The sequence below is a fragment of the Haliotis cracherodii genome, unplaced genomic scaffold (assembly GCF_022045235.1).
Source record: "Haliotis cracherodii isolate W230 unplaced genomic scaffold, xgHalCrac1.p SCAF_3, whole genome shotgun sequence".
NCBI classification, from domain to species: domain Eukaryota; kingdom Metazoa; phylum Mollusca; class Gastropoda; order Lepetellida; family Haliotidae; genus Haliotis; species Haliotis cracherodii.
Window position 1 is genome coordinate 76,390,628 of NW_027266286.1, and position 19,869 is coordinate 76,410,496.

General features: G+C 44.3%; 1 protein-coding gene across 1 annotated transcript; it reads left to right on the top strand.

Annotated features, from left to right (window-relative positions):
- The first annotated feature begins 862 nt into the window (after window positions 1–862).
- Window positions 863–16,939, top strand: LOC139474728 (uncharacterized). The gene is made up of 12 exons (XM_071257841.1): window positions 863–1,255; window positions 1,592–1,751; window positions 3,349–3,519; window positions 4,088–4,179; window positions 4,968–5,191; window positions 6,812–7,062; window positions 8,539–8,761; window positions 9,170–9,259; window positions 12,157–12,368; window positions 13,664–13,864; window positions 14,257–14,431; window positions 16,629–16,939. The coding sequence occupies exons 1-12, from the start codon at window positions 951–953 to the stop codon at window positions 16,742–16,744; spliced, it is 2,220 nt and encodes a 739-aa protein (XP_071113942.1). The 5' UTR covers window positions 863–950; the 3' UTR covers window positions 16,745–16,939.
- Window positions 16,940–19,869: the final 2,930 nt, after the last annotated feature.

The following is a 19,869-nucleotide window of genomic DNA, read 5'->3' on the forward strand; positions in this document are numbered from 1 at the left end:
CTGCACAGCCAGAATATTACACTGGGGTCATGCTGTCCTCTCACAGACCACACTGCACAGCCAGAATATTACACTGGGGTCGCGCTGTCCTCTCACAGACCACACAGCACAGCCAGAATATTACACTGGGGTCATGCTGTCCTCTCACAGACCACACTGCACAGCCAGAATAGTACACTGGGGTCGCGCTGTCCTCTCACAGACCACACTGCACAGCCAGAATATTACACTGGTGTCATGCTGTCCTCTCACAGACCACACTGCACAGCCAGAATATTACACTTGGGTCATGCTGTCCTCTCACAGACCACACTGCACAGCCAGAATATTACACTTGGGTCACGTTGTTCTCTCACAGACCACACTGCACAGCCAGAATATTACACTGGGGTCATGTTGTCCTCTCACAGACCACACTGCACAGCCAGAATATTACACTGGGGTCATGCTGTCCTCTCACAGACCACACTGCACAGCCAGAATATTACACTGGGGTCATGCTGTCCTCTCACAGACCACACTGCACACCAAGAATATTACACTGGGGTCATGCCGTCCTCTCACACTACACTCGGAACAGCAGGATTAACGTACTTTTATACGATTGATGTCACATCACAATGAAGCCACCCTCACAACACGTCATATCAGCAACAAACCAAACCATGGTTCAACACTCATCGAGTGGCCTATATTTCTCTCAGGAATCTGATGTGGTACATTGCTCCCTGTTCTCCATAGTTCCAGGGTGTTTCATCTGGAGATCTAGGATATCGCCTTATTTTGCTTGTCATCTCGCAATCTGTTCAGTGCTTATCTTTAGAAGACGGATTCCAGGTCAGTGAAACACCCAACTGTTAGTTTTCAGCTGAGCACACTTTTCTCACGTGGGTCGTATATAACTGTGGACATTGTTGTGAAACAACGACATTCTAAGCCATCGTCTGACCATGACCGGCCTACGTCTCCTGGTGGTGCTGGTGTTTGTGCTGCCCTCTCACGGGGACTTCCCCTTCAGGAACACAAGTCTGTCCTGGGACGAGCGTGTGGACGACCTGGTGGGCCGCCTCTCCATCGAGGAGATCATGTACCAGATGACCAAAGGAGGCACTAGCCCAGGCAATGGCCCCACTCCGCCCATCCCCAGACTTGGTATAGGGCCCTATTCCTGGAACACGGAGTGTCTGAGGGGAGACGTGGAGGCGGGGAACGCTACCTCCTTTCCCCAGTCTCTGGGTCTGGCGGCCGCCTGGGAGTGAGTAGCACAAGTCTCATGTACAGCGGCTTTTTAAATCTTATGTAGATGGATTTGTGTTTGGCTAGACTATGTTGGTTTATGTTGCAATTTTGGCTATCTTTGACTCTTATATGACTCCAATTCGCTGGAAAAGTGTTGTATCTCACAGGTATCAACTTCGGATGGATATGTCACACCACGATAACCTAGGCTAATATCTACATGCAGGTATGGATGGTGAAATTACACATGCCAGACACTCACAGAATCTCAATCTACATAAAAGTGTTGGTTCATCTACGAGGACAGAGACACACTCGTTTATAAATACTCACATGTTGCCTCATGTTACAGCCCCGATGTTGTGTACAAAGTGGCAGAAGCGACGAGCGAAGAGGTTCGAGGAAAGTTTAATGATTTCGTGAAGAACAAACAGTACGGCACCCACAAAGGAATCAGCTGCTTCAGCCCCGTCATCAACATCATGCGCGACCCCAGGTGGGGCAGGAACGAGGTAGTGTGACATGACAGACAAGCTATCAATCAAGTCACCCCTTAGTTGTACACGTGTACATAGAGGTTATCACGCGAGTGTGGTGAGGGATGGTAAATATTCTGCATTAGGAATAAACATTGTATTTAGCGAGCATCGGTCTGTCCGCTCGCGCTATGAGACGTCACGGCCACGATTAGACGTTGTTGGCAGTCGGACTGTCCTGTCATAACGTTAAGAAGTGCAATCAGATGTACACACAGCGACAAAACGAAACAAGGTTACAATTCAAACATATTTCGGCCACATCCAACTATTTTAATTTGTGGAAAATGTTTCAAACCGAAGCACAGATATGGCTACTGGTCCCGCTTGGCTAGGCCTAGTGCCCTCGCAAAATTGTGACGAAATTTATATCTCCAAAGTTGCCAAAACTTACAAAAATATATAAAAGTATATTAGACTGTTCTTTTGATAATGTTAGCAATCATCTCTGTAGTTTATCCAGATTCCCGATGATTAATTCTGACTAGTTTGCCGAATGACAAGGGCGACGCCATGTTTGTTGATAAACACTGAAAGTAGTCCCTACTTGACCTTTGATATTTGCATCTCTATCCGCATATGACCCCAACGGATATCGATTTTATCCGTTGGCTTTATCCTGCCGAGAAACCTGCCCATTATATGATAAATGAAGATATCTGAATCAGGGCTAGGGTTAGGGTTAACTGAATCTGATTCGTGATCCATTAGTAAACATGGCACATCCAATGACCACTGTCCACAATAGCCTCTCATCCAAAAGAGCAATGTTATTCAGACAGTCCAGTTGGTCCATGTCCAACCAGTTTCCACAATAGCCTCTCACCAAGAAGACCGCCTCCGTGGTCTAGTGGTAGAGCGTCCGCCCCGAGAGCGGAAGGTACGGGGTTCGATCCCCGGCCCCGTCTTATAAAAAGACTTGTTACCCTGTATGGCGCTCGGCATTACGGGGCTGAAACAAAGACTTGTCGGCTCGGAGTCAGTATACTGTGCCTGAGTGGGGTATTCATGTCAAACTGCGGCGTGATATCTCAGTGGGCTTGCACTATAAATCGACATCAATCCGGACTAGTACAAGCAGCAACAAACACACACACACACACACACACACACACACACACACACACACACACACACACACGTGCATGCACGTCGTTATATAAGTGCAATATTATTTAGGGAGTCCAGTTGAACCATGTCCCAACAACAAAGAGCTCGTTCTGAGTTGGAGATACAAGCCAGGGCAGTCCGGGGTTCTGTGTAGGTATTCGCTTGCCATCGTTGTCCTGTTTTACCCTCAGTTGAGAGGTATGAAATCTCCTTCAAGAACGTTGAATAAAGACATGTTATAAACATTTCGACTTTGATTCACGATTGCATCATATTGTCATGGATGGCACTCAGCCATTTCTGCTAGATGCTATGTGAGATTGCAACAACTCAAGACAAAATGCCTCTTTTCTTCTGTATTTTTCGACTTAACTCAGCTCAATACATATGAAATCTGCCGTAGCCATGTCAATCCGTGTCTAAATGCATGGTAGTTACATCGTAATCATTTCTGTGTCGCCAGGAAACCTATGGAGAGGACCCCCACCTGACTGGTCAGTACGCCGCCCACTTCGTGTGGGGACTGCAGGGGAACCACCCCCGCTATGTCCGAGCTAACGCCGGGTGTAAACACTTCGATGCGTACGCCGGCCCGGAGAGCATACCCGTCAGCAGAATGTCCTTCAATGCCGTTGTAAGTAGACCACGTGTCTCTATCAGTAAGCCACGTATTTGAAACAGTACGCTAAGTATCTTTGTCAGTAAAACAACGTGTCTCAATAAATAAATCGGTAAACCACTTGTCTGAGTCAGTATACCAAGTGTCTTAACACGTAAAACCACGTGTCTTTTTCAGTGAACAAACGTATTTGAATCAGTAAACCACGTGCCTTTATCTGTACAGTCATGTGTCTGTACAAGTAAACCACGTACCTGTGTCAGTAAACCACTTGTATATTATCAATCCAAGTGCATGTGTCAGTAAACCACGTGCTTGTTTCAGTAAAGCAGTAAGATACCTCTGTCTACTAGCCCCAATATCTATACATAAACCGTGTCACTGCATCTGCCTGTACAATGCGTGTTACCATCTATGTCAACGGAATCTCAGTCATACACTGAATGTGTTTCCAAATTTAGATCGCACTGTGTCTGAATTGTGAACTTTGGTTTCTACTTTTCTTGGTTTGTCGGTTGTTTCAATTCGTATAAAGAGAACATTTAACAATTTCCTCAACTGCCCTCACATTGCCTATTCTAAGGTTTCAGAGCGAGACTGGCGAACAACCTTCCTGCCCGCATTTAGAACATGCGTCAAGGCGGGGACCTACAACATCATGTGTAGCTACAACAGGTATGTGCCTTTAGAGCATGCGTCAAGGCGGGGACCTACAACATCATGTGTAGCTACAACAGGTATGTGCCTTCAGAGCATGCGTCAAGGCGGTGACCTACACCATCAAGTGTAGCTACAACAGGTATGTGCCTTCAGAGTATGCGTCAAGGTGGGGACCTACACCATCAAGTGTAGCTACATCAGGTATGTGCCTTCAGAGCATGCGTCAAGGCGGGGACCTACAACATCATGTGTAGTTACAACAGGTATGTGCCTTCAGAGTATGCGTCAAGGCGGGGACCTACAACATCATGTGTAGCTAAATCAGGTATGTGCCTTCAGAGCATGCGTCAAGGCGGGGACCTACAACATCATGTGCAACATTTTAAGACCTCTTTTTCCGTTTCTCTGTGTCTACTGTTCCTCAGTTCCTTCTAGCCATCTATTATTCTGCAAATGCCAAGCGGAATGCTCTGTTCCTCGATTCCTTCTGGTCCTCTATTGTTCTGCAAATACCAAGCTCTGGTCCTCAAGTTCCTTCTAGGCATATATTGTTCTGCAAATACCAAGCTCTGTTCCTCGGTTCCTTTTGGTCCTCTATTGTTCTGCAAATACCAAGCTCTGTTCCTCGGTTCCTTCTGGTCCTCTATTGTTCTGCAAATACCATGCTCCGTTCCTCTGTTTTTTCGCTCCTCATGTTCATCTTGACCTGTTAATGATATGATCTGTTATTCTGTTCCTGATATAAATTTGTTATACATATGTGTTATTCGTGTTCCTTGTATTCCCTATGCCCCTTTTCCCAGCATCAATGGTGTACCGGCGTGTGCCAACAAGCGGCTGCTGACGGATATCCTTAGAGACGAGTGGGGTTTTCAGGGCTACGTCGTCAGCGACCAGGGTGCAATAGAAAACATCATCGGCTCCCACCACTACTTAAACAACAGCGTAGATACTGTAGCAGCCTGCGTCAATGCTGGATGTAACCTCGAACTTGCAGGCAAAGCGGAGGCCGTGTATCTGTCTATGTGTGAGTAACGACATCCCTCAAACACATGTGCAACCATCTATGTGTCAGTAACGACATCCCTCAAACACATGTGCAACCACCTATGTGTCAGTAACGACATCCCTCAAACACATGTGCAACCACCTATGTGTCAGTAACGACATCCCTCAAACACATGTGCAACCACCTATGTGTCAGTAACGACATTACTCAAACACATGTTGGTTGGTTGGTTTGTTGTTTGACGCCGCACTCAGCAATATTCCAGCTATGTAATGGCGGTCTGTAAATAATCGAGTCTGGACCAGACAATCAAGTGATTGATATCATGAGCATCAATCCACGCATTTGGAATCGATGACATGCATCAACCAAGTCAGCGAGCCTGGCCACCCGATCCCGTTAGTCACCTTTTACGGCAAGCATGGGCATCTTCACGGTGCAACCACCTATGTGTAAGTAACAGCATCCCTCATACACAATGTGTAACCACCTATGTGTCAGTAAGGACATCCCTCAAACACAATGTGCAACCACCTATGTGTCAGTAACGACATCCCTCAAACACATGTGCAACCACCTATGTGTCAGTAACAAAATTCCCCAAACTCAATGTGCAACCACCTATGTATCAGTAACGACATCCCCCAAACAGAATGTGCAACCACCTATGTGTCAGTAACGACATCCCTCAAAGACAATGTGCAACCACCTATGTGTCAGTAACGACATCCCTCAAACACAAAAGAGTGTGCTTGATGTTTAGACGGTGAAGTGATTGTTTTATAGACGGTGGAGTGCTTGTTGTCCAGAAAGTAGAGTGCGTGTTGTCAAGACAGTAAAGTGCTTGATGTTCAGATAGTAGAGTGCGTGTTTTCAAGACAGTAAAGCGCTTGTTGTTCAGTTAGTAGAGTGATTGTTGTTCAGATAGTAGAGTGATTGTTGTCCAGATAGTAGAGTGCTTGTTGTTCAGATAGTAGAGTGATTGTTGTTCAGATAGTAGAGTGATTGTTGTCCAGACAGTAGAGTGCTTGTTGTCCAGATAGTAGAGTGCTTGTTGTTCAGATAGTAGAGTGATTGTTGTTCAGACAGTAGAGTGCGTGTTTTCAAGACAGTAAAGTTGTTGTTGTTCAGATAGTAGAGTGATTGTTGTTCAGATAGTAGAGTGCTTGTTGTTCAGACAGTAGAGTGCTTGTTGTTCAGATAGTAGAGTGTTTGTTGTTCAGACAGTAGAGTGTTTGTTGTTCAGACAGTAGAGTGCGTGTTGTCAAGAGAGTAGAGTACGTGTTGTCCAGATAGTAGAGTACGTGTTGTCCAGATAGTAAAGTGTGTTTTGTTCAGACAGTAGAGTACCTGTTTTCAAGACAGTAGAGTGCGTGTTGTTCAGACAGTAGAGTGCTTTTTGTTCAGATAGCAGAGTGCTTGTTGTTCAGATAGTAGAGTGCGTGTTGTCCAGATAGTAGAGTACGTGTTGTTCAGACAGCAGAGTGCGTGTTGTTCAGACAGTAGAGTGCTTTTTGTTCAGATAGTAGAGTGCTTGTTGTTCAGATAGCAGAGTGCTTGTTGTTCAGATAGTAGAGTGCGTGTTGTCCAGATAGTAGAGTACGTGTTGTTCAGACAGTAGAGTGCTTGTTTTTTCAGTGGATGCCGTTAAGCAGGGGAAGTTGACCGAGGACCTAATGAGGGAACGAGTTAAGAAGCTGTTCTACACCAGGATGAGACTGGGAGAGTTCGATCCCCCCTCCATGAACCCGTACTCCACATATGACCTCTCGTATGTAGAGTCCGCGGCTCACAGGGAACTCGCTGTATGGGCTGCCACAAGAACATTTGTCCTCCTGAAGAATGATGGCGGGTTTCTTCCAATCAAGCAGAAAATCGACACTATTGGAGTATGCACTGGGACCCATGTCACAAGCTTAATATGGTTCTTCAAGCACATTTTAGCGTCTCCTGGTTGTGGGCGTCATGACTATCTGTGTACCATACTTCACCATGATTAACTATGTACCAAACTTCACCATGACTAACTGTGTACCATACTTCACCATGACTAACTGTGTACCATGCTTCACCATGACCAACTGTGTACTCTGCTTCACCATGACTAACTGTGTACCATACTTCACCATGACTAACTGTGTACCATGCTTCACCATGACTAACTGTGTACCCTGCTTCACCATGACCAACTGTGTACCCTGCTTCACCATGACTGTGTACCCTGCTTCACCATGACCAACTGTGTACCCTGCTTCACCATGACTGTGTACCCTGCTTCAGCATGACCAACTGTGTACCATACTTCACCATGACTAACTGTGTACCATACTTCACCATGACTAACTGTGTACCATACTTCACCATGACTAACTGTGTACCCTGCTTCACCATGACTAACTGTGTACCATACTTCACCATGACTAACTGTGTACCCTGCTTCACCATGACTAACTGTGTACCCTGCTTCACCATGACTAACTGTGTACCCTGCTTCACCATGACTAAATGTGTACCATACTTCACCATGACTAACTGTGTACCATACTTCACCATGAGTAACTGTGTACCATACTTCATCATGAGTAACTGTGTACCATACTTCACCATGACTAACTGTGTACCATACTTCACCATGACTAACTGTGTACCATACTTCACCATGAGTAACTGTGTACCATACTTCACCTTGACTAACTGTGTACCCTACTTCACCATGACTAACTGTGTACCCTACTTCACCATGAGTAACTGTGTACCATACTTCACCTTGACTAACTGTGTACCATACTTCACCATGACTAACTGTGTACCATACTTCACAAATGATTAACTATGTACCACACTTCACCATGACTAACTGTGTACCCTACTTCACCATGAGTAACTGTGTACCGGCCTTTACCATGACTCACTGTGTACCATACATCACAAATGACTAACTATGTACCATACTTCGCAATGACTAACTGTGTACCATACTTCACCATGACTAACTGTGTACCCTATTTCACCATGACTAACTGTGTACCCTGCTTCACCATGAGTAACTGTGTACCGGCCTTTACCATGACTAACTATGTACCATACTTCACCATGACTTACTGTGTACCCTGCTTCACCTTGTTTGCGTCATGACTAACTGTGTGCCATACTTCACCAGGTTGTTGGCGTCATGACTAACTGTGTATCGTATTTCACCAGGTTGTGAGCGTCATGACTAACTGTGTACCGTATTTCACCAGGTTGTGAGCGTCATGACTAACTGTGTACCGTATTTCACCAGGTTGTGGGCGTCATGACTAACTGTGTACCATACTTCACCAGGTTGTGGGCGTCATGACTAACTGTGTACCGTATTTCACCAGGTTGTGGGCGTCATGACGTTTGAAGGCAACAACACCGTCGGCAACTACGCCCCCAACACCGACCCTCGCTTCATGTCGCGGACAATCGACGGTCTGAGAACGCTTGGGAACGTGGTTCAGGCTGCATCTGGTTGTAACGACAGCATGTGCGAGAAATACGATGCCGCCGCTATCAAAAAGGCCGTTACCGGTGTCGACGTGTTGTTCATCACGTTAGGAACAGGTAGATATATTCTTGTTTGATAGTCTTATCTATAGTATTGTTTTTGTCGTTTCTATATAACCTTTATATCGGTGACATGGTAACATACCCACATGCTGGTAACTAGGGTAAGATGCTGGTGTAGTGATACAATCTCAGTGTTGTAACTACGGTAACATACCCACATGCTGGTGTAGTGATATGACTTCAGTGTTGTAACTAGGGTAACATACCCACATGCTGGTGTATTGATACAACCTCAATGTTGTAAGTAGGGTAACATACCCACATGCTGGTGTGGTGATACAACCTCAATGTTGTAACTAGGGTAACATACCCACTCGCTGGTGTAGTGATACAACCTCAGTGTCGTAACTAGGATGGCATACCCACTGCTCTCTCTGTGTATGACATGTATTTTCTCTCCAGGAGCCAGAATCGAGAAAGAAGGACACGACAAACCGGACATTGAGCTGCCAGCCGGACAGGTGCAGCTCCTAAAAGATGCCGTCCAGTACAGTAAGTACATACCACGTGATAACATGTCCTTCTCTATCGTGTATCATGTGATATCATGGTATACTGTACAGTAAGTACATACCACGTGATAACATGTCCTTCTCTATCGTGTATCATGTGATATCATGGTATACTGTACAGTAAGTACATACCACATGATAACATGTCCTTCTCTATCGTGTATCATGTGATATCATGGTATACTGTAGAGTAAGTACATACCACGTGATAGCATGTCCTTCTCTATCGTGTATCATGTGATATCATGGTATACTGTAGAGTAAGTATATACCACGTGATAGCATGCCTTTCACTACCGTGTGTACGTATCATGTGATGTCATGGTATACAGTAGAGTGAGTACATACCACGTGATACCATGTCTTTCACTACCGTTTGTACGTATCATGTGATGTCATGGTATACAGTAGAGTAAGTTCATACCACGTGGTAGCATGTCCTTCTCTACCGTTTGTACATATCATGTGATATCATGGTATACTGTAGAGTGAGTACATACCACGTGATAACATGTCCTTCTCTATCGTGTATCATGTGATATCATGGTATACTGTACAGTAAGTACATACCACGTGATAACATGTCCTTCTCTATCGTGTATCATGTGATATCATGGTATACTGTAGAGTAAGTATATACCACGTGATAGCATGCCTTTCACTACCGTGTGTACGTATCATGTGATGTCATGGTATACAGTAGAGTAAGTACATACCACGTGATAGCATGTCTTTCACTACCGTTTGTACATATCATGTGATGTCATGGTATACAGTAGAGTGAGTACATACCACGTGATAGCATGTCTTTCACTACCGTTTGTACGTATCATGTGATGTCATGGTATACAGTAGAGTAAGTTCATACCACGTGGTAGCATGTCCTTCTCTACCGTTTGTACGTATCATGTGATATCATGGTATACTGTAGAGTGAGTACATACCACGTGATAACATGTCATTCTCTACCGTGTGTACGTATCATGTGATGTCATGGTATACAGTAGAGTGAGTACATACCACGTGATAACATGTCATTCTCTACCGTTTGTACGTATCATGTGATGTCATGGTATACTGCAGAGTAAGTACATACCACGTGATAACATGTCCTTCTCTACCGTTTGTACGTATCATGTGATGTCATGGTATACAGTAGAGTGAGTACATACCACGTGATAACATGTCATTCTCTACCGTTTGTACGTATCATGTGATGTCATGGTATACTGTAGAGTGAATACATACCACGTGATAGCATGTCCTTCTCTACCGTTTGTACGTATCATGTGATGTCATGGTATACTGCAGAGTAAGTACATACCACGTGATAGCATGCCTTTCACTACCGTGTGTACGTATCATGTGATGTCATGGTATACTGTAGAGTGAGTACATACCACGTGATAGCATGTCCTTCTCTACCGTTTCTACGTATCATGTGATGTCATGGTATACTGTAGAGTGAGTACATACCACGTGATAGCATGTCTTTCACTACCGTGTGTACGTATCATGTGATGTCATGGTATTCAGTAGAGTAAGTACATACCACGTGATAGCATGTCTTTCACTACCGTTTGTACATATCATGTGATGTCATGGTATACTGTAGAGTAAGTACATACCACGTGATAGCATGCCTTTCACTACCGTGTGTACGTATCATGTGATGTCATGGTATACTGTAGAGTGAGTACATACCACGTGATAGCATGTCCTTCTCTACCGTTTCTACGTATCATGTGATGTCATGGTATACTGTAGAGTGAGTACATACCACGTGATAGCATGTCTTTCACTACCGTGTGTACGTATCATGTGATGTCATGGTATTCAGTAGAGTAAGTACATACCACGTGATAGCATGTCTTTCACTACCGTTTGTACATATCATGTGATGTCATGGTATACTGTAGAGTGAGTGCATTCCACGTGATAACATGTCATTCTCTACCGTTTGTACGTATCATGTGATATCATGGTATACAGTAGAGTGAGTACATACTATGTGATAACATGTCTTTCTCTACCTTTTGTACGTATTGTGTGATATCATTGTATACTGTAAAGTAGATACATACTAGTGTGATAGCTTGTCCTTCTCTACCGTTTGTACGTATAATGTGATACCATGGTATACTGTAGAGTAAGTACATACCATGTGATAACATGTCATTCTCAAACATCTGTACATATCATATGATATCATGGTATACTGTAGAGTGAGTACATACCACGTGATATCATATCTTTCACCACCGTTTGTACGTATCATGTGATATCATGGTATACTGTAGAGTAAGTACATACCACGTGATAGCATGCCTTTCACTACCGTTTGTACGTATCATGTGATATCATGGTATACTGTAGCGTAAGTACATACCACGTGATAGCATATCATTTTCTACCGGTTGTACGTATCATGTGATGTCATGGTAGAGTAAGTACATACCACGTGATAACATGTCTTTCATTACAGTGTGTACATATCATGTGATATCATGGTGTACAGTAGAGTGAGTACATACCACGTGATATAATGCCACACTGTACAGTTCAGAGAGTACACACCAGACAGTGTGTTGAAACGAACAATGGACACAAAGCTCCCCACACAGTTCAACACAATCATAGTTATGATGCAAACAACCATACATCAGCTCAACAGAGACAGTGCAAGCCACGTTTCTGCCTGTAACAATTAATAATAAATGATAATGATCATCATGTTTTTACAACAGATGAACGCGCATCTGAGATGAACGGAAATGTGTTGACCAATATTCATAGGAAGGGCTTGGTGACTGCCCCCATAGAGAACTCTGCCATTGACACCACTGAGGTTTCAGCTTAACATTTAAATATTTTCAGGTGGGAATGTCCCGATAGTTCTACTGCTATTTAACGCTGGTCCTCTCAATATGACCTTTGCTGTCGGGAACCCTCGCATTGTGTCCATCATGGAAGTGTTCTACCCTGCCCAGGCCACGGGGGAGGCGCTCAGGAGGGTCCTCACCAACGATGGGGGAAACAATGTCCCCGCCGGAAGACTGCCCTACACATGGCCGAGGTCTCTGGATGGGGTAGGTGAAATGTCCCTAGAGGAAGACTTCCCTACACATGGACCAGGTCTCTGGATGGGGTAGGTGAAATGTCCCCATAGGAAGACTGCCCTATACATGACCCAGGTCTCTGGATGGGGTAGGTGAAATGCCCCCATAGGAAGACTGCCCAATACATGGCCCAGGTCTCTGGATGGGGTAGATGAAATGCCCCCATAGGAAGACTGCCCTATACATGACCCAGGTCTCTGGATGGGGTAGTTGAAATGTCCCTATAGTAGACTGCCTTACACATGGCCCAGGTCTCTGTTTGGGGTAGGTGAAATGTCCACATAGGAAGACTGCCCTATACATGACCCAGGTCTCTGGATGGGGTAGGTGAAATGTCCTCATAGGAAGACTGCCCTATACATGGCCCAGGTCTCTGGATGGGGTAGGTGAAATGTCCTCATAGGAAGACTGCCCTATACATGGCCCAGGTCTCTGGATTGGATAGGTGAAATGTCCCTATAGGAAGACTGCCCTATACATGACCCAGGTCTCTGGATGGGGTAGTTGAAATGTCCCTATAGAAGACTGCCCTACACATGACCCAGGTCTCTGGATGGGGTAGGTGAAATGCCCCCATAGGAAGACTGCCCTATACATGACCCAGGTCTCTGGATTGGATAGGTGAAATGTCCCTATAGAAGACTGCCCTACACATGACCCAGGTCTCTGGATGGGGTAGGTGAAATGCCCCCATAGGAAGACTGCCCTATACATGACCCAGGTCTCTGGATGGGGTAGGTGAAATGTCCCTATAGAAGACTGCCCTACACATGACCCAGGTCTCTGGATGGGGTAGGTGAAATGCCCCCATAGGAAGACTGCCCTATACATGACCCAGGTCTCTGGATTGGATAGGTGAAATGTCCCTATAGAAGACTGCCCTACACATGACCCAGGTCTCTGGATGGGGTAGGTGAAATGCCCCCATAGGAAGACTGCCCTATACATGACCCAGGTCTCTGGATGGGGTAGGTGAAATGTCCCCGCCGGAAGACTGCCCTACACATGACCCAGGTCTCTGGATGGGGTAGGTGAAATGTCCCTATAGGAAGACTGCCCTACACATGACCCCGGTCTCTGCGTGTGACATGTTCAATGAAGTGTCATGACGCATCACGCACACGCCAATGAAGGCTTTAATCTGTTAGGTAGTGTGGTATTGTGTTGAAGACGTAATGCCTACATCCTAGTGATTAGTTAAATATATGACCTATATGAAAAAAGCTGGTTAACCAATTCAAGCTAAGGCGTTTTAATGTGTCTAGTTCCCTGAGATGGTGAACTACTCCATGGACGGCCGCACCTACCGCTACTTCAACACAGAAGTACTCTACCCCTTCGGATATGGCCTTTCATACTCCACGTTCTTCTACAAGGAAGTGACGTATCCGGGAATGGTGAAGGCAGGACAGAGCGCCAATGTAACTGCAGTGGTCGTCAACAACGGGCCTTATGCCGCTGACGAGGTTCGTGTCAAGTCGACCAGATCGTTCTTTTTGTGCATCTAAATGCATTTTGCGGTAAACTAGTCCCAATCGAACATTTTGAACCCATCTCTTGAGACCGACAGAGGGTACTCGGGTAGGATAGGGTAATAGGGGGTTGGGTATCTATCATTTCCGAAATTCACTTTGCCATGTGTGTCACGAAGGCATTGCACTCGTTTTCCCATGGCGTGATCAATGCTGTTCTGTTTATATCAACATGTGGATGCCAACAACATGCGGATGCAGTACAGTAATTCAGTCTCAAGTTACATAATAGTCATTCATTAAATGTATATTACGAGTGGAAGCACAGCATATACGAGTGTATGCTTACTTAGAAATGAACTGAGACACTTGCTTCCACTCCACAGGTAGTGCAGCTGTACGTGCGATGGGAGAGCCCGTCCGTCCCCACCCCCAAGATTCAGTTGGTGGACTTCAAGAGAGTGTCCTTAGCGGTAAAACAGGAGTTGGCCGTCAACCTGACCATAACAGCCCAGAACATGGCGATCTGGGACGACAACAACGGCTGGATAGTCGAGGACGGTAAGTTGTATGAAGACAAAGTCAGTCCTGTCTGTGTCCTCTTAAACCAGGGCATAAGGGCCGCATCAACCCTCACTCATTCTGTGTATGTACAGGCCGCCATGCAACCCTCACTCATTCTGTGTATGTACAGGCCGCCTTGAAACCCTCACTCATTCTGTGTATGTACAGGCCGCCATGCAACCCTCACTCATTCTGTGTATGTACAGGCCGCCATGCAACCCTCACTCATTCTGTGTATGTACAGGCCGCCTTGAAACCCTCACTCATTCTGTGTATGTACAGACCGCCTTGAAACCCTCACTCATTCTGTGTATGTACAGGCAGCCAAGCAACCCTCACTCATTCTGTGTATGTACAGGCCGCCTGGAAACCCTCACTCATTCTGTGTATGTACAGGCCGCCTTGAAACCCTCACTCATTCTGTGTATGTACAGGCCGCCATGCAACCCTCACTCATTCTGTGTATGTACAGGCCGCCTTGAAACCCTCACTCATTCTGTGTATGTACAGGCCGCCTTGCAACCCTCACTCATTCTGTGTTGTACAGGCCGCCTTGAAACCCACACTCATTCTGTGTATGTGCAGGCCGCCTTGAAACCCTCACTCATTCTGTGTATGTACAGGCCGCCTTGAAACCCTCACTCATTCTGTGTATGTACAGGCCGCCTTGAAACCCTCACTCATTCTGTGTATGTACAGACCGCCATGCAACCCTCACTCATTCTGTGTATGTACAGGCCGCCATGCAACCCTCACTCATTCTGTGTATGTACAGGCCGCCTTGAAACCCTCACTCATTCTGTGTATGTACGGACCGCCATGCAACCCTCACACATTCTGTGTATGTACGGACCGCCATGCAACCCTCACACATTCTGTGTATGTACAGGCCGCCTTGAAACCCTCACTCATTCTGTGTATGTACAGGCCGCCATGCAACCCTCACTCATTCTGTGTATGTACAGGCCGCCTTGAAACCCTCACTCATTCTGTGTATGTACAGACCGCCATGCAACCCTCACTCATTCTGTGTATGTACGGACCGCCATGCAACCCTCACACATTCTGTGTATGTACAGGCCGCCTTGAAACCCTCACACATTCTGTGTATGTACAGACCGCCATGCAACCCTCACACATTCTGTGTATGTACAGGCAACCATGCAACCCTCACACATTCTGTGTATGTACAGGCAACCATGCAACCCTCACACATTTTGTGTATGTACAGGCAACCATGAAACCCTCACACATTCTGTGTATGTACAGGCAACCATGAAACCCTCACACATTCTGTGTATGTACAGACCGCCATGCAACCCTCACACATTCTGTGTATGTACAGGCAACCATGCAACCCTCACACATTTTGTCTATGTACAGGCCGCCATGCAACCCTCACTCATTCTGTGTATGCACAGGCCGCCATGCAACCCTCACACATTCTGTGTGTGTACAGGCCACCATGCAACCCTCACACATTCTGTGTATGTACAGGCCGATATGCCACCCTCACACATTCTGTGTATGTACAGGCCACCATGCAACCCTCACACATTCTGTGTATGTACAGTGTGTGTGTGTACAGGCAACCATACAACCCTCACACATTCTGTGTATGTACAGGCCGCCATCCAACCTTCACACATTCTGTGTATGTACAGGCCGCCATGCCACACTCACACATTCTGTGTATGTACAGGCCGCCATGCAACCCTCACACATTCTGTGTATGTACAGACCCCCATGCAACCCTCACACATTCTGTGTATGTACAGACCGCCACCCAACCCTCACACATTCTGTGTATGTACAGGCCGCCATGCAACTCTCACTCATTCTGTGTTTGTACAGACCGCCATTCAACTCTCACACATTCTGTGTATGTACAGGCCGCCATGCAACCCTCACACATTCTGTGTATGTACAGACCGCCATGCCACCCTCACACATTCTGTGTATGTACAGGCCACCATGCAACGCTCACACTTTCTGTGTATGTACAGGCCACCATGCAACCCTCACACTTTCTGTGTATGTACAGGCCACCATGCAACCCTCACACATTCTGTGTATGTACAGACCGCCATGCAACCCTCACACATTCTGTGTATGTACAGACCGCCATGCAACCCTCACACATTCTGTGTATGTACAGGCCGCCATGCCACCCTTTCTCTGTTGGTTGTTGCAGGTTACCTGGAGATGTTTGTCGGTGGCCAGCAGCCCAACCAGGTGCCGACTGTTCCATCCAATATAATGTCAGGATCAGTGTTGATTGACGGTACCGTGATTTTAGGGAAGTATTAGTCGTCATGGTATCTCGTTTCATCATGTCATCATGTCGCCAGATGAAATATTCTTTTATTCGTTTCATGTCTGTATCTTTAATTTCGTGTTCACTGTAATAAATCATCATAAAACTGCTGTTATTGACACTGAATGTACAACTGTCGATATGTCAGTGGTCGACACTGGATGAATAATGTCTTGGATAGACTATATTCGTGAGTTATTTGTTCCCAGAGGAAGGCTCTTTTAAAGCGAGGCTCTGACCAAATTTCTACCCTCTTTCATCGCTTGCACGGGTGAACGGCGCCGTCAATTTGAAACGTGTTATTATGTGGGTCACCACGGGAGTATGCTTTTGTATGTATTATCCATTTTCTTCCACACAAGTGACGGCCACAGGATACATATTTTATTCCATTCAAAGAAACCTGAATGCCGACGAAGAGGTTTTTTTTAAATCAGCTATCAACCGATGGTAGCTAGTGGCTTCCGACACAGAATTCTATAGTGTGCATTAGGCATTCCGTCGAGGGACACAGGGAAACTCCGGATAGTTCTAACTACCTACCAACGGAGTACGTGCCAAGACAACCGGCTACATGTTAGAACCGACAAGACCCGTGAACAAGCGTAGCCCCAGACATGCATGGTATGTCAACTTGACCTTCTTGTCGGCGGTATGTTGAAATTTGCTCATTTTCAAACGTATGCCAAAAACTAATAATTGGTTCATGATGTATGTGAAATACGCATAATATAATCATGTGTTTACTTGAAAACACATTTGTTTGTATTTTATAACTTTAATGGCCTACATAAATCGGACCTTAAACAGAGGTGTGTCAGCGATTTAGAGTTATGTGCCCTTGATGTTAGGAAAACAGCTGACGACAAGGCGACAGATAGGTTTTACACACTTTGGGAAAACACCGCTTAGCATCTTACAACTTTCAATGTCATGATATTTCTCATGGGAGATAATGTCATTATATGCTTATGTTGTTTTGTAGCAATGAATAAAATGTAAAACGTTCAAAAGATGCATTATTTCTACATATTAACAAGACTTTCATCATATCAATTAATTTTGTAGTCCCTTCGTTTTTAATTGACAAGGAGAACAATAATGGTATTCCAAATCGATATCATAGCCTGTAACATTTTTATGCCATTTATTTCTGGGGAATGCCCATCAATTACCGCAGAGATAAGAAAAGTCATATCAATGTAGCATTTGAGTTGCGTCAGAGAGGATATTCAGTGAGGGGTAAAATATGTTTTTACTAATTTCAATGTATTCCTATTTAACAGCATTGATCAAGACCCTTTGTGAAGAGGAACTCGGTTGTACAGCAACAACGTCATAAGAGACTTCTCTTAAATATAATCTGATGTATATGAGGTCGCAATTGTAAATTTGCGTTTAGCCCAGTCATTGGAATAAAGGTTTGTAAATTCACACTCCTTGTCCAGTGCTTGTGAACTTGATACGGTAGAGAACCTGCTCCTTTTTATAAGTCCTTCGTGTGTACTACCGGGGCAGCAAACAGTCCTCGTGAGGAGATTGTTCTTATGGTCACTGCAACTTTGTATATTGCATGCTGTATATATAATGGATACTCGTACTTGTCTGTATACAAAATATATATCTGAAGTCCAAAGTCTTCGTCAATCATTGTCATTAAAAACAGTTTTATACGTTTATCTGTAAGTACATTTCATGATCAATATATAAATCGGTTTCCAAACAGCAAGGATCTGAAAAGAAAATCTGGATAGAACATTTACTGTTAGCAGAGGACCACAGTTGTGATGGTTTCAATATATTCCTTCCCACAGCACGGATCTGAACAATTATGAGCTTTTAATTGAATAGTAAATTAAATCGCTCATTCCTAACCAGTACCAGGTTTCCGGGAACATTGGGCCCCGGGTCCCGGTGTACATGTTGTCACGTGAATATCAGCCGTAACCTTATCGACCGCATTCACCCGTCTTTAATAAACATGGATGCTGGTGTCTATAACTTCACTCCTTAGTTTGGTCTTACATCGTCCAACTGAAGAAGAAGAAGAAGTTTATTTCATGAATGAAGGCCACATGACCCCGAGTTCATTTACAGGAATAATATATACTATGCACATGCACACATTTTCTTACAACAAACGTTCATCTGTTTTGACATTTGTATTTACATAGGTAAATGTCTTTATAAATATATGGACAGGTTTTTAATAATACAGTCATTTCTGGTAGATAGAAGACTGACAAATTGTGGGACAGATGGTTGCACATGGTAACATTTTGGAATTAAATTTTCTCTACTACTTTTATAAAAAGGACAAAAACATGGTATTCATTTACTATTTCATGGCGGTTACATTTCATACATAAACTAAACGATGACTCTGTGGTTGTATTAAATCGAGTTTTCTGTAGATTTAGATTATGGCTTAAAATCTAAGAAGATCTCTTTCACATGCTAAAGTAGACATATATGTTTCTGGTTCGAGTAGTGATTTATAAGATGAATAAACATCAAGGAAAGAAGAAGTTATGATTTTGTAATGCCAGTTTTGTAATTCTATATCTTTACATCATTGTTTGAATATAACCATGAAACATTTCATATCGCCGTAATCCTGAGGCAACCACACATATGGAAACCCAGTTTGAAACAATAATTGTCTTATATAAGAACCCCATTTAGTTTGACCATTTTCGTCAAATGCTTTTAACATATGGTAACAGGCATACGGATATCTTGTTTCATGTAATCTAAGTTGTCGACACCAGTACTTAATGCAATGACTGTAATAGTCTGTAATAGCCTGTTCTATAAAAGAACAGGAGCAATCCTTAAATCAAATATTTTAGCAGCAGTAGGAAATGGGAGAGATGGGAATTTCTTTATCATATCTAACACAGGAAAAGTCGCTTTCCTTGCTTGAATAGCTAGTGTATCACATGCTTTAGTCCAAACAAGCCTTGAAGAGAATAGTAGACCAAGGTATTTGAAAATAATCATGATACAATTTCAATTTGCGAACCTTTATAAAACCATTTCTCAGTTTTCTTCAGATAACCATCGTTTCTAAAAAATATGACTTTTGTCTTATCTAAATTAACTTCAAGGCCCCATT